This window comes from Thunnus maccoyii, chromosome 7, assembly GCF_910596095.1.
Source record: "Thunnus maccoyii chromosome 7, fThuMac1.1, whole genome shotgun sequence".
Lineage (NCBI taxonomy): Eukaryota > Metazoa > Chordata > Actinopteri > Scombriformes > Scombridae > Thunnus > Thunnus maccoyii.
In genome coordinates this window covers 12,901,364-12,916,666 of record NC_056539.1, presented here as the reverse complement: position 1 = coordinate 12,916,666, position 15,303 = coordinate 12,901,364, and the positions used below count along the sequence as shown (strand labels likewise).

At 43.0% G+C, this 15,303-nt stretch overlaps 1 protein-coding gene across 2 annotated transcripts in view; it reads left to right on the top strand.

The window, feature by feature from the left end:
- Nucleotides 1-14,249, top strand: part of notch2 (notch receptor 2) — a 44,057-nt gene extending 29,808 nt beyond the window's left edge. The window contains exons 13-35 of one of the 2 annotated variants that reach the window (XM_042415615.1): nucleotides 650-760; nucleotides 943-1,135; nucleotides 1,491-1,636; nucleotides 1,749-1,862; nucleotides 2,316-2,435; nucleotides 2,591-2,743; nucleotides 3,124-3,352; nucleotides 3,542-3,743; nucleotides 4,032-4,185; nucleotides 4,488-4,672; nucleotides 4,828-4,960; nucleotides 5,146-5,397; nucleotides 5,573-5,685; nucleotides 6,368-6,897; nucleotides 7,592-7,930; nucleotides 8,069-8,211; nucleotides 8,318-8,525; nucleotides 8,838-8,919; nucleotides 9,069-9,222; nucleotides 9,312-9,631; nucleotides 9,833-9,980; nucleotides 10,265-10,362; nucleotides 10,689-14,249. In XM_042415615.1, the coding sequence (XP_042271549.1) occupies nucleotides 650-760; nucleotides 943-1,135; nucleotides 1,491-1,636; nucleotides 1,749-1,862; nucleotides 2,316-2,435; nucleotides 2,591-2,743; nucleotides 3,124-3,352; nucleotides 3,542-3,743; nucleotides 4,032-4,185; nucleotides 4,488-4,672; nucleotides 4,828-4,960; nucleotides 5,146-5,397; nucleotides 5,573-5,685; nucleotides 6,368-6,897; nucleotides 7,592-7,930; nucleotides 8,069-8,211; nucleotides 8,318-8,525; nucleotides 8,838-8,919; nucleotides 9,069-9,222; nucleotides 9,312-9,631; nucleotides 9,833-9,980; nucleotides 10,265-10,362; nucleotides 10,689-12,128 (5,567 nt within the window). In that variant the 3' untranslated portion in view covers nucleotides 12,129-14,249. Of the gene's footprint in view, nucleotides 1-649; nucleotides 761-942; nucleotides 1,136-1,490; nucleotides 1,637-1,748; nucleotides 1,863-2,315; nucleotides 2,436-2,590; nucleotides 2,744-3,123; nucleotides 3,353-3,541; nucleotides 3,744-4,031; nucleotides 4,186-4,487; nucleotides 4,673-4,827; nucleotides 4,961-5,145; nucleotides 5,398-5,572; nucleotides 5,686-6,170; nucleotides 6,191-6,367; nucleotides 6,898-7,591; nucleotides 7,931-8,068; nucleotides 8,212-8,317; nucleotides 8,526-8,837; nucleotides 8,920-9,068; nucleotides 9,223-9,311; nucleotides 9,632-9,832; nucleotides 9,981-10,264; nucleotides 10,363-10,688 lie in introns of those variants that run through there. The other variant, XM_042415616.1, reaches the window with a different exon arrangement.
- Nucleotides 14,250-15,303: the final 1,054 nt, after the last annotated feature.

Below are 15,303 nucleotides of genomic sequence, written 5' to 3'. Positions count from 1 at the left end.
CGCGTGTAGCAGTCACAAGTCCGGGTCGAGCAGTGCTGCCTCCCGTTGTTCTGTGGATTAGTAAATTCAGTTCAGTACTTGGTACCACCCTGACGCCTGGTACTGGTATCTGTACTGTACTCACTTTACCAAAACTGGTGTCAGGTCACTCGGTCAGGTCTCACTTTCAGGTTTCATGCCTCCACTTCCTCTCCCCTGATAGGCCTCGTTCTTTCTGTCTAGTTTTCTCTTTGTCTCTCTCTCTTTCTGTTTCCCTTCCTTTTCCTCTCTCCCACTTCAACAATTGTGCCTCTAATGTTAACTATCTCTTCAGTTTTGAAACTTTATGTCATACTCGAGTTGTGGTAGGCCTCCTCTGTATTAACAGCTCTGTCTCTGTTTTTATTCATATTTTCTCACTTCTTGCCAACAATGCCTTTTATGGACTCTGACTCCCCCTGGAGGTAAATTAGTTAACTATCATATTTTCTAACAGCAACCCTAATGCAACTCCATCTATCCAGTGCATCCAAAAGGGATTTTAGAAGGTGTCTCTCATGTGCTGCTTTTAAATCTCAGCAAACATTATACAGTCAGATAAAATGATGTTGTACACAGCCCGACCAGTCTCGCTCTGTCTGAGGTTGTCTTTGTATTTTTTTCTCCTCAGGAGTGAACTGTGAGATCAATGAAGATGACTGTGCTAGCAACCCCTGCGAGTATGGAGAGTGCCAGGATGGCATTAATGAGTACAAGTGTGTGTGCGCCCCAGGATACACAGGTATGCTTTGCTATGCACACCAGTAAACTCAATTTGATAACAGTGTAATGTTTCAGAAATGATGCAGGGTGATAATAACTGAACATTTATTGCTCTGTAACTGCTGAGGATTTGGATGCTGTCAGTAAAATCATGAATGTACGTTTGATACAAGGATTTCTCTCTAAATCATTCTCTAATAGGAATTAAATGTGAAGTGGAAATCAATGAGTGTAACTCAAACCCATGTATGAGTGGGGGAACCTGCGAGGACAAGATCAATGGGTTCCACTGCCAGTGCCCACCCAACACCCACGGCCCTCTGTGCCTCTCCGGGACCGACCACTGTGCACATCAGCCTTGTGTGCACGGAGAATGTATTGAACAGCAACATGGGTACGATGCCTTAAACTGCCACTCTGAGTTCTATCTGATCTTATCTAATACAGTCTTTGAAAATAGGCTAATGAACACCGCTTGTATAATACTTGTTCTTTTAGATCTTTAAGGTAAAGTAACAAATGGCCAACAGCAAAATCATTTTCCCTCCATTAATTTATTCTAACAGTGTTTCCCTTTACTTTATTCAGTACAATAACTTGTATATAATAATATAATAATGCCAGTAATAGCCATTCTTTAGCTGCAGTAACTGATGCTGGACTTCGCCCAAGTACGACCTGCTGTTATTATTACTATGACGTTTCTTTCACATTTCACATTTTAAACTCATGCTTGTCTTTGTGTAAAGATACCGTTGTGAGTGTCAAGCTGGCTGGGTAGGACAACATTGTGAGCAGGAAAAGGATGAGTGCCAGCCCAGTCCATGCCAAAACGGTGGCACCTGTGTGGACCGTCATAACGGCTACACCTGTCAGTGCCAACCAGGATTCAGAGGTAACGATATTGATGATATTTCAACATAGTGTTTTTGAAATATATTACTTAGCAATCAATTGAGGCAGGACCCCATATTAAAGAGAAGTATCTACATCAATCCTCTGATTAGGTGTGAACTGTGAGAAGAACATAGATGAATGTGCATCCGGTCCCTGTCTGAACCAGGGCACTTGTATTGACGGAGTCAACAGTTACACTTGCCAGTGTAGTCCACCATTCACAGGTTAGTGATGTCGTATTTCCACTATATCAACATCCACTCAATAGCATGCAGTAGCAGTTTATGTAGCATCATTTGAATATCATTTTAGTGAAGATTATTGTTTTATTGGAGCTGAAACTATTAATTGAGCCGATGGACAGAAAATACATTGCCAAGTATCGTGATGATTGATTAATTGTTTCGGTCATTTTTACAGCAGAAATGTCAAACAAATCTGGTTTCAGCTCCTCAGATGTGAACATTTTCTGTTTTTCTTTGTCATATATGATACTAACTTGGATAAAACAAGAAATTTAAAGATGCCAGCTTGGGCTCTGGGGAATTTAAACAATTTTCACTGTTTTCTTACATAGATAAAAAATACTGATTGATTAAGTGAATGAATAATTGGCAGATTTATTATGAAAATATTTTTTATTTTTATCATTAAAAATGCGTGCAATGTCTAAATAGGTAAACACTGTGAGGAGGAGCTGGTTCCCTGTGCCTCTCATCCATGTGAGAGGGGAGGAGTGTGTCGTCCCACTGCGGACTACACCTCTTACACCTGTCGCTGTCCCGCAGGGTGGCAAGGTATGTGTGTCTATCTGCAAGATGCTGAATTCTACTGTGTCTGTCTGATTGAGTTTGTTGAATGTGAGAGACTGAAAGCGTCTGAAAGCAAAATCACATCTAACATTACATCTAACAAATTGCTATGTGACATTAATATTTCTTTGTTCACGCAGGTCCACGCTGCAGTGAGGATGTGAATGAATGCAAAAAGAATCCTTGCAAAAATGGTGGTCGTTGCATGAACAGCCCAGGCAGCTACACGTGTAAATGTCAACTCGGATTCAGCGGACACAACTGTCAGACAGACATTGACGACTGCTCACCAAGTGAGTTTCACTTTGAGAAAATCAGTCTCCTTTTTAGTGGCTGTACACACTACAGGGAACCTGCACTTTTGCATCAATGACAGTTTTATTCTTTGAGACCGGAGATATCCAATAACCCCCAGTAGAAAGTAGGATAGAAAGTCCCCTGAGTTATTTAGTTACACATGTGTATAAGCACAATATATAAGTCTCTCTCAGACAAACAGACAACTTGTTAAAACAAGGGCCGCTGCCTCCACAGAATTTTTAACTCCCTGAATTTCAGTCCAAGTTTATTTATGATTTGCATTAATTGTATACTAGATTATTGCTATTGAGATTTTTTTTTTTTTTTTAAAACATGCAAACCCTTTCCTCACTCTCTCCTCTTCACTCTGCAGATCCATGCCTGAATGGAGGTTCCTGTGTGGACGATGTTGGGAGTTTCTCCTGTGACTGCCGCCCAGGTTTTGAAGGGGATCGCTGTGAGACAGAGGTAGATGAGTGCGCCAGCCAGCCCTGCCGGAACGGTGCTGTCTGCCGGGACTATGTCAACAGCTTTGTGTGCGAGTGCCGACCAGGTTTTGATGGAATCCTGTGTGACCACAACATCCAAGAATGCACTGAGAGGTGGGCTCTTCAGTTAATGCATGGTCCATTAAACCTGCATTTTATTAAAACGCAATTTAATTCTTTCTAGATGATTTCTTTGTCCTGCAGCGACCTGAGCAGATGTAATGATAACTTTATCCAAAAAACAGTCGCCAGACAGAAACATATTTTCATTCATCACTTCTCTTTTTGTCCTTGCCTTTCCAGCTCCTGCCTGAATAATGGGACTTGCATTGATGACATCAACACCTTTTCGTGTCGTTGCCGTCCTGGTTTTTACGGGACATTCTGCGAGTTTGAGCAGAATGAGTGTGACTCTCAGCCCTGTAAGAATGGAGGCACCTGCACTGACGGCCTGGGTACCTACCGCTGTACCTGCCCCATGGCATACAATGGACAGAACTGCCAGGTAACGTGTCCTGTGTCTGAGCTGTGTTGTATATGTTTTTAGCAAATAGAGGTGAGAGAATATTTAATATTTGCTAACATTTACACCTACTAAATTAAAAGAAATGATCCTCACTCATAATCCGGTGTTCTCATATATTGAAGAGGGCTTGAAAAGGCAGTTGGTCAGGTCAGCTGTGCTCAACTAAAATATGTAAAAAATGAAGGTGGCTGGATGCAGAGTCTCTCTGTCTGAACAGCCTTTACAGCCAACCCTAAATCTTCTTTCTTCTCCTTTCTTTGTACGCAGAACTATGTGAACCTGTGCAGCCAAGTGCGCTGTCACAATGGCGGCACCTGCGCTCAGACAGTGACCTCCTGGACCTGTCACTGTCCAATGGGAAAGACAGGACTTTACTGTGACGTTCCTAGCGTGTCCTGCCAGGACATTGCTGCCACGAAGGGTGAGGAACTACTTGCTGTTGTCTCACAAACCAACAACACGTTGTTCATAAATAAGAGCAGACATCATCACATATACAGTAATGATGTATTTCTGTTTGACAAAGTTAAAGTCAACACAAGAGAAAAGTTGCATTGTAGCTAAAAAAATTTACCATTTAAATGTGGTTCCCTGTAGTCTGATAAAAATCATTTGTTGGTTTCTTTCATACAGTTTCATTAGACAAAAATTTAAAATATGTTGTAATCGTATAAGTTATATTCTTTATTCACCATATGCGACTCCTTTTCCAATTTACTGTAGGTGTGGAAGTGGAGAACGTGTGTAAGAACGCTGGGCGGTGTATGAATGTGGACAATTCCCACAAGTGTCAGTGTCAGCCAGGATACATGGGCGACTACTGTGAAGAGATGGTGGATGAGTGCCAGTCAAACCCGTGTCGCAATGGAGCTACGTGCAAGGACTATCAGGGCACGTACGAGTGTATAGTAAGTACATTTTCAGCTCTGTGTAGGTACAAGGGGTGCAGGTTTGAAAGTTTTCATGTTTTTGTGTTTCTGGTTAATAACTGAATAAGATGTTTGCAGCAAGATTTCTAAAACACACAATGAGCTAACATCTGTCCTTTGTTTCACTGCTCCAGTGTAAGCCAGGCTACCAGGGTGTGAACTGCGAGTATGATGTTGATGAATGCCACTCTAAGCCTTGCCTCCATGGAGGAACCTGTATAAACCTCATCAACCGCTTCAGTTGCGCCTGTCCACCTGGGACACATGGTAAGTCCGCACACACTAGGTTGTAATGTCATGGAGGATTCAGAAAAATAAATGCTCGAGCATTTATAAAGTGGCTTTGAACTTAAAAGTATGGAAGAAAAAATGCTCCCATGAATTGAAGATGGATCTTCTGTCCATTTCATTTAAGTACACGGAGTGATATCTGTCCGCTCTCTACTGTGTAGGGCCTCAGTGTGAAGTGAACGTGGATGACTGTGCCCCCAAGCCTGGTTCTTGGGAGCCCCGCTGTCTGAATGGAGGACAGTGTGTGGACGGTGTGGGCCGTTACACGTGCTCCTGCCCTCCAGGATTCGTTGGAGAACACTGTGAGGGGGATCTCAATGAATGCCTTTCTCATCCCTGCAATCCCCAAGGCAGCCTTGACTGTGTGCAGCTGGTCAATGATTACCAATGTCGCTGTCGCCTCGGATACACGGGTACAGAGCATTGGTGTCCTAGTGTTGTAATACTTTTCTAGATAAAATTACAAAGTGCTTTACAAAAAAAAACAGTCTACATTGATGCAGTGTGTCAGTAATGTTGATGTAAATAAGCCTGCAAAGTACTGCAGTTGTTCATTTCTTCGTCTTTGCCCTCACCTTGTTTCTTCAGGTCGTCATTGTGAGTCCATGGTGGATCTGTGTCTGTCGAAGCCGTGTCATCACGGTGGTGTCTGCTCTATGAACATGAGCTCAGTCCATGGCTACACCTGCTCCTGTGTTCCTGTAAGTTTCTTAATGACAAAACAGTCATTTTGGCCAGGCTGACAGAGATTGTTTTACAATTTATCAACCCAAAAACCAACCAGTGCTAGTGAAGTTCCTCTATTTTTCAAATATGTTATTAACAGTCTGTAACCTACCAGACATCCCCCCCAGACTCGACTATCAAACAGTGAATGTTAACTTTGGATAATGAGGAACACAGGTTACTATGAACTAACCAACTAAATATGATGCTTAACTATCACCTCAATCATAATCAAGCTTTTCTATTAATCTGTCTGCTCACAGTAGATCAGTTATTATGTTCATATAAACATACTGAGTGACTCCAGAGGATTATAGAAAAGGATCAGTGGCTGAAATTGCTACATCAGTGTTTTCCTTCCTTTTGCTCTCTTACTGGAACTTCAACCTTTTCACACTAAATGCTTGTTTTTCTCTCCACTAACCTCTTGCTCCCTCTCTTATTCTCATGCTTGCTTCAGAGGGCCACACCATGGCTCAGGTATGGTAAACAAGCAGCAGATTTGAAGGAGAACCTAGATGTACATTAGTTATAGTTGGTTGTTTTATTAAACGTCAACTGCAAGACTTTATTAGCATTTTCCAAATGTGAATACAAGCCTTACTTCAAAAATGATTATCTCACTATCACACTTCAACAACATGTTATGTTTTTTAGGGCTACACTGGGTTCAACTGTGGTGAAATAGAAGGCTACAGCTGTGCTAAGCTACGTTGCCAGAATGGTGGGCGCTGTGTGGAGTCACCAGTTGGCCACCTGTACTGCCAGTGCCAGTCAGGCTTCAGTGGGGCACACTGCGAGAATGAGCAGAGGTGTCCATTTCTCTGCCAAAACGGAGGAACCTGTGTCAAAGACTCATCCAACTCATTCCAGTACACCTGCCGCTGCCCCACGCACTTCTCTGGACGATACTGTGAGAAGAAATCACAAGTCACCCCATCCTGCCCCTATGAGCAGTGTAAGCCTCATATAGGGGATAAAGTGTGTGACGCTCAGTGTAACAACTATGAATGTGAGTGGGATGGAGGAGACTGCTCGCTCAACTGGCAGCAGCCTTGGGTTAACTGCTCCGCCAGCATTCCCTGCTGGAATCTCTTTAAAAATGGACGTTGTGATAAAGAGTGCGACAACCCCGGTTGCCTCTTTGACAGCTTTGAGTGCCAGGACACCCCACCTACCTCCTGCAAGTATGTAACCCTCCTCTTGTATTTTTCATTAACCGTGTTTCCATTAGCCTATTTTTATGCACATTTCGAAGTGTTGCGTTACAAAAGCTTAATGGAAACACCAAAATGCGTTTTTACGCTCACTTGAGGTGGATTTTGGAAATGTGGAAAAAGAGTTTATGCGCAAAATGGGTAATGGAAACGCATTTGTCGAATAAATAATGGCATAGCAAACATTTAACTCACATGATTGATTAGCTGTTTCCACTCTCGGCATCTTCCGGCATCTCCAGATAGCATGAAGCATTGCCAATACTAGCTGACATGAAAGAACAATTACAACTTGCCATCGTAAAACAAATTCTGAAGACGGTCCTCTATTTTTCTCTTGTCAAGGCAATGTAACTATTTGTTTTGTTTCTAGTTGGCAAACTCTACTTCTTCTACTCTGTTTATTGGCAGATTATTTAAGCATATACTGCCATCTTCTGACAAAACTACACATTGTGTAGCCTGGTTTATTCGCTTCACACCACTTGATGGAAAAGCACCTAATTCGCATTTTTCTTTTTGCAACATTTTAAAAGTTCACTTAAAATTCTCTCGCGAATCTGATGGAAACACGGCTATTGTTGTTGCAGTAAAATTATTAAGACCAAATTATTTTAAAGCCAGATCACAAAACACTCATCCTCCCTGTCCTATCTATCTTCAGGTATGACAAGTACTGCACAGACCACTACAGTAATGGTATCTGTGACCAGAGCTGCCACACGGAGGCCTGCGGCTGGGACGGCCTGGACTGCTCAGGTGACACTCCATCCAAAGTGATAGATGGCACTCTGGTTATCGTGGTGCGGCTGCAGCCTAAGGAGCTGATTGGTGACATGAAGGGTTTCTTACGCTCTCTGGGAGCCCTGCTACACACCAACTTGCAGGTGAAGCTGGATGAAAATAAGAAGCCTATGGTGTACCCGTACTATGGGGAGGAGGAGCAGGGACAACACAAACTGAAGAGCAGGATCAAGCGGGAGCTGGACAAGGAGGTTATTGGGTAAGAATAGTTGATGGTGGGATTCCTACATACTCTCTCTGCTTTTTAGCTCTCATATATTACTCAGTAACTTGAAACTCATCACCAGTTAACTGTGCTTCATGAACTGTTTTTGTATTTTCATGTTTGTCTGTGCAGGTCTGTGGTGTACCTTGAAATTGACAACCGTGAATGTTCCCAGAGCTCTGAGTCTTGTTTCTCCAACACTAATGAGGCTGCGTCCTTCATCGCAGCAGCACATATCAAGGCTGACCTGCCTTACCCTCTTGTGTCTGTTACGAGTAAGTAGACTCGTTAATCAGCAGTCAGTTGACTTCAACTGGATTATTTTCAGGTAAAAACATAAATCAAGACAAAACACCTCTTATTCATGCTTGTCTCCCACAGGTGACCCGACGACTCCACCGGTTGGAATTCCACCTTTGTTTTACCTGGTGGGAGTGGCGGTGGTAATCATCCTGCTTATTCTGGTGTTGGGAATGCTAGCAGCCAAGAGGAAGCATAAACATGGTGTCCTGTGGCTGCCTGATGGCTTCTTGGCCAGTAAAAATGACAAGAGGAGAGAGCCTGTTGGACAAGATGACTTTGACATGAAGTGAGTGGATATATGATAATAATTACTGAGGGATAATTCATGTCATAGTAAAATGCAGCAAAGAGTTTCTCAAATTAGCCAGGGGATGTGTGGGCAAAGAAAATATACAAATATCCCTCCTACTGTTAAGAAGCCGTCGTAGAAGATACTGAACGTTAAACAGCTGCTTCAGTCGAGCAGCTTAGTAGCATCTGTAGAAGATTGTGGTTGTGCTGACCAGCTTCCACTGATCAACAGGAATGACAAACATCCGTTGTGTGATGACTCCTTGGATAAATAAAAGTAAAACAAAACGTTTTTTTCTCACACCAGGAATTTCAAGACACAGGATGGAGCCATGATTGATGGAGGTCAGAGGTGGCTGGAGGACGAGGTTCCATCCAAGAAACCAAGAGTAAGTAAATTAAGATTAAGAAGAGAAGATGGAGCAGATGGATTGGAGTTGATTAAAGTTAAATTGATTAAACACTTAAGAAATGTTCAGAACATGAGGAAATGCGTTTGGTTGTTGTGTATATTGTAAGTTCATGTTGCCTTTTATAGACCGAAGACAAACCCTTGCTGCCCATCGCTATGGATGGAGGTGTCGACCGAAGGGAGTGGACCCTGCAGCATCGCAAAGCTGCTGACATCAGTCTCACTCCCCCACAGGCCGACCTCGACACTGACTGTCTGGATGTTAACGTCAAGGGACCTGGTGAGAAAACATTTCGCTTTGTTTTTGTATTGAACCAAGAGCTCATCATTTTCCTTAATTTCTCTAATAATAAATTTCTCCTCTCGCAGACGGCTTCACCCCACTGATGTTGGCATCGCTGCGTAACGGCGGAGGCCCAGACTGCAGCTTGCATGGAGAAGAGGAGGAGGAGAGTGGAGGAGATGAACCAGGACCTAGTGTCATCTCAGACCTGATCGCTCAGGGTGCCTCACTGATGGCTCAGACTGACCGCACAGGAGAAACAGCGCTCCATCTGGCTGCCCGCTATGCCAGGGCTGATGCTGCTAAGAGGTTGCTGGACGCTGGAGCTGATCCCAACGCTCATGACAACATGGGTAGAACTCCCCTGCATGCTGCTGTGGCAGCTGATGCACAGGGAGTCTTCCAGGTGAGACAACTGTATGATCAGAAGCAGATATAAACTGAAGTGTAACTTGAAATTGTCAGCCAAAACATCAACATCACTTACACTGTCCAATTTACTAATTTTAGCTGAACAATTTTAAATCAGAGGAGCTCAATAACTCTGAAATTTGCATTTGCTTACATGTATTCTTCATCATATCTCATGTGTCTGTGTCTCTCCCAGATTCTGATCCGTAATCGTGCAACAGAACTGGATGCCCGTATGAATGATGGCACCACCCCACTGATCCTGGCAGCCAGGCTAGCTGTGGAGGGCATGGTGGAAGAGCTGATCCACTGCCATGCTGACATCAATGCTGTAGACGACCACGGTCAGGAAACCACATTTCTCTCATTTATTGCCTGTGTTGAACATTTTATTATCATACTAGATGTCTGGTGGATGAATTACAGCAGAAGTAAATCTAATTCTCACTTTAGTCCTTTAAGATTTGATTATATAGTGACAATTTGGGCTTGAAGAGCTCTAAATCATAGCAGAAAAGTAGTTATGAATGGAATGTAATTCAAAAAATGACCACTAAATGTATTACATTAAACCTAATTCTGGTTAACATGCTTTTTTTTGTCTTTTTTGATTATCCTACCATTCTAGGCAAATCCGCTCTACACTGGGCAGCAGCAGTTAATAATGTGGAGGCAACTCTTGTACTTTTGAAGAATGGAGCCAATCGTGACATGCAAGACAATAAGGTGTGTTTATCTGTTTCCATTTTAATCATTTCCAATCATTGTTCTTTCTTTTTTTTGCTAATTATGAATATAAGTGGTGTAATGGTAATAAAAATGAAAGATAAAGACCAATTAAAGACATCTTGTTTGGAAATGTGACACTCCACCCAACACATTTGCAACCCAAACTAACTCAACCATTATTTTAGGCTTAAATAGTGACTATAAAAAGTTTATAGTCTGTGTAAAACACTAAATAGTTTTCCTGTGTGTTAATATTGAATTTGTATTTTATGACGTTATGTATCACACAGAGTAACATTTCTGTCATTTGCTGTTTTCTACAGGAGGAGACCCCACTGTTTCTTGCAGCCAGAGAAGGCAGCTTTGAGGCGGCTCAGGTACTCCTGGACCACTACTCCAATCGTGACATCACTGATCACCTGGATCGGCTGCCTAGAGATACCGCTCAAGAGCGTATGCATCATGACATAGTCCGCCTGCTGGACCAGTACAATTTGGTTCACAGTCCACACAACGGGGCTAATCCCATGGGTGGAGGAGGAAACTCCGTTATGTGCGGGGCCAATGGAGCGGGCTTCATTGGCATGCGTCCCGGGCCACAGGGGAAGAAGAGCAGGAGGGGTGGAGGCGGGGCGAAGGTGGGAGGTGTTGGCGGTGGAGCAAAGGAGCTGAAAGACATGAAGGCGAAGCGAAGAAAGAAGCCTGCTGGAGGAGACGCGCCAGGTGTGGATGGTGGAGTGGGGGGAGGAAGTGGAGGAGGTACAGGAGGAGGGAGCGCAAATGGCGTCAAGGCGGCAGGAGGACTTCCAGAGAGCTCTGTCACCATGTCACCTGTTGACTCGCTGGAATCACCACACTCATACACAGGCGATGTGTCCGGCGCCGTCTCCACCACGGCAAACTCCCCTCCCCTCCTGAGCAGCCCGACCTCCAGACCGATGCTGCCTCCCGTCAGCCACATGCTGGGACAGCAGCAGAGCTGGGTGGGCATGACCAAGCACGGCTACAGCGGCCACATGTTTGGCCTCGTCCCGCACCAGATGGGGGGCTCCCACACCAGCATGGGCCAGCACCACGGCCAGGGCCCAATGCTGACCCCCATGAATGTCACCATGAGCAGGGAGCAGCTGCCTCCCATCGTCACGTTCCAGATGATGGCCCCAGGAGGAGGCCAAGCTATGCTGAAGCAGCCTCAGCCTCGGCAGGTACAGGTCACACAGTCCCAGGGACAGAACCAGAATCAGGCTCGCTCCCAGCAGGGGCCAGGCCACCACCACTGCCCCCAGGGTATGATGTACCAGATCCCCGAGCAGATGAGCATGGGGCACGGGCTCTCCCACACCCTGCAGCACCCCCACACCGTCAGCCACGGAGGGATCGACAACCAGTCTCGGCCGCTGCCCTCCTATCCGCCCATGCAGAGCCCTGTGGATAAGTACCCCACACCGCCCTCCCAGCACAGTTACACCACCGCCGGCTCAGAGGGCACCACCCCCGGCCACTCTGCCCACCCACCCAGCGAGCATCCGTATCTCACCCCTTCACCTGAATCCCCAGACCCCTGGTCGTCCTCTTCACCGCACTCCAACTCGGACTGGTCTGACGTAACCACCAGCCCCACCCCTCTGGGTAACCCCCACCACGCACTGCCGTCGTCACACCACACACACATTCCAGAGCAGGTGCAGCTGCAGCCGCAGTCGCAACAGATGCAGCAGGCCTCTCAACAGCCTCAGCTCGGAAACATGCAGGTGTTTGCGTAGGCCAGCCGGAGGAAAGCATAAACAGACTGACTTTGGGGTTCTGTGTAGTTAAACTCTGACACATAGTAACTCGTAAGATGCTTTTCTCACTTCTCTTGTTAATCATTTGTTCTTCATTATAGTAATCGCACCTCCCCTTTTTATGTTTTCTTTTCCTCTTTGCACTTAAGAAAATATAGTTTCTAAGACGTCATTGAGTATTTTCAGCTAGAAATCAAATGTTCTCAATACCAAAAAGCGTGGCGTCAGCTGTCTGTCACCAGCTAAAATCATTTTTTCCATGTAGTTCCTTCGATCCCAGCCAAGCTACTCTGCTCTCTGTTGGCCAAGTCAAGAGTCCTGTTTTCGGTCTTTGGCACCCAAACACAAACTTTTTATTGAAGGGGTCATCAAGGAACTGCCAACCAGATGGCGGTCGGCTGGTATCGCATCAGAAAAAGACTGTTGAGATGGACACTGAGACAGGACCGAAGACGTTCTGCATTGACATTGTTGGAGGACGTTGTTATTTCTTTCTGCTATATGCTATCCTTATGTTGTTTAATGTGATAAGCCTGCCAATACTAACTTTTCGTTGAAACCACTCACTCTAGTTGTTTTGATAAGACTGGTCACATTCAGTTAATGCTTTTATTCTAAAGCAGAAAACTACCTAGTTGTTACCCTATTGTTTTTTTTTTTTATTCATGCAAAAGGAGGATTTTTATAAAAGACTGTAACATGATTAGAAAAATTACAGATTAGAAAGAAATTCACTCAGAGAATCTTGTTACTATGTGGTTCTTCACTTCATGTAACTTAAATGTATTTTAGTACATTGATTACAGTTGATACATTAGTGTTTCCCATCAGTAGAGAAGGTTCTTTAAATGCCGTTGTTACTTGCCGGGCTGTAAATACAGTCAGAAACCAATGTATTACCCATATTTTAAAGGCAGTTAAGTGTCAAAGAAATACAGAGTTGATCTGAAATCAGATTTCATGTCGTGTCTCTAATGATACGTCGTCACAGATGGTGCCACTATACTTCATGTGTTGTTGAGGGATTCATTCAGAAGCTTGACAAACTTTATGCAAAAAAAACATACATTAGTTTTGTCACACTCATTGTTACCGTTGTGTCACCAGGTTTAGTATGTTGAAATGTACATAGACTTACAGCACACTCTTGCTTGTAATTTACTTGGCAAAGACGTGTTTCTGTTTTTTTTATATGAATACTGTTCGCACTTCTTGAATGATTCTGAATGTTACTGAGGTGCATGTTTTTGTTCCCTTTAAACTGCCTCTTTTTTTTAAAATGTTTTCTCTTCCAAAATCATATAACCAGTTTTGCCTTTTTGCTTAACTACAATCAGTGTATCTGTGCACCTTTTTTAATTGCCATGGTTCATAAACCAAGTCTGGAGGTGAGCAAGGTTTAATAAAAGTATTTTTTTTGTTTTTTTTAGTCTTCCCTGTTAAAGTTGATGTTGAGCATTGCTTTGTGTGACTGCTCTGTAAACACAGACAATCATTCACTGTTTTACTTTTAAAACTTAAAAAAAGGAGCATCGATGTCTTTAAGACCAAATTATTCTTTTTTTTCAGCCAAAAATGTATGTCCAAATTTCTGTCGATTGTTCTTGTGATCTATAAAAGACTTAAGTCAGACATACAGCACACACATCTTATACCAAGAAATGTTGTTTTGTTTAGAATTACTACTGTAAGTGTGTGAACAAGCCAAATTATTGATGTTTGATAAATATTCCCAGTACCTGATACTTCAGGGCCTTATTCTCTGTACTGATGATCGGTGTCCCTGCAGTTTCACAAAACACATGTTCTGTACGCTGACATGTCAGTCACCATGGAACTTTTTATTTTTTTTAATCATGAATTGAGCATGTCAGTTTCCGCACATACAGTAGACAATGCTGTGTGTCTATGTTCTGTATATAAAATGTTGTACTTTCCTCTGTTAACCAAATAGCCTATAATATTCATGCCATATGAAGTAGTTGTCACCATGTTTGTATAAGGTAGAAGAACTAAAACTGATGATAAGTTTTCCGTTGGAAAAGAAAAAAAACATGATCAACCAAATGTGCTTACTTAAATAAAGCCCAGATCTTCATAGATTTGTGTATTTATGTCTTTTTTTTAATGTAAGTCAGTTCATGTGCTGGATTATAAACAGAGTCTGTTGCTTCAGTCAGACATACAGGATCAGACATGGATTTTATTGAAAGTATAATAATTCCTTCAATAAATCTTATTGTGCCATTGTGTACTGGAAAAGTATCTGCAGCTCTACTGGAAAAACGACACCAGTATTGAACTAATTATGATTTGCTTTTTCAGAGCCTTGGATTTACCCAAAACATATGTCTAATATAACTTTTTTCCTCCATTGTACATAGGCCATAGACCTACAGTATATATTATTTATAGACTATATAAAGTATAAATAATACAGTTGTGCTCATAAGTTCACATTCCCTGGCTGAATTAATAAGATGTGGACCATTCATACTGTTTATGGTTGTGACCGTTAAGTTCAATTTTGGTCTCATCAATCCTAATGACTTTGTTCCAGAATTTTTGAGGCTTGTGCTGTTTGGCATATTGTAAACGGGCTGTTTTGTGTTGCTGGGGGCGGTTACAGCTTTTTCTGGCAACTGGACCTTGCAACCGATTTTTGTTCCTTTAGTGTACATCTTGAAACAGCCACACCACGTTTTTGCATAGAAGCCTGTATTTCAGCTGAAGTTGCATGTGGGTTTTTCCTGTAGCTGAAATCTTTGTTGGTCTACCTGACCGTTGTTTGGTATCAGCAGAACCCCTAATTTTCCACTTCTTTATCAGAGCTTGAACACTACTGATTGACATTTTCATATCTTTGGATATCTTTTTACATCCTTTTCATGATTTAAAAGTTCATCTACCTTTTCTCGCAGGTCCTTTGACAGTTATTTTGCTTTCCTCATGGCTCAGTATCCAGTAAAGTCAGAGCAGCGCTGGACTAAATGTGCAGGGTCTCTCAAGAGCTGAGAAACTCACTGACTATTTATATACAGACACTAATTACAATCAAACAAGTCACAGATGTAGCCATTTAAACCTGTGTGTGTCAACTTTTGTGTATATTATCAGGCCAAACATTCAAGGGTATGTAAACTTTTGATCAGGG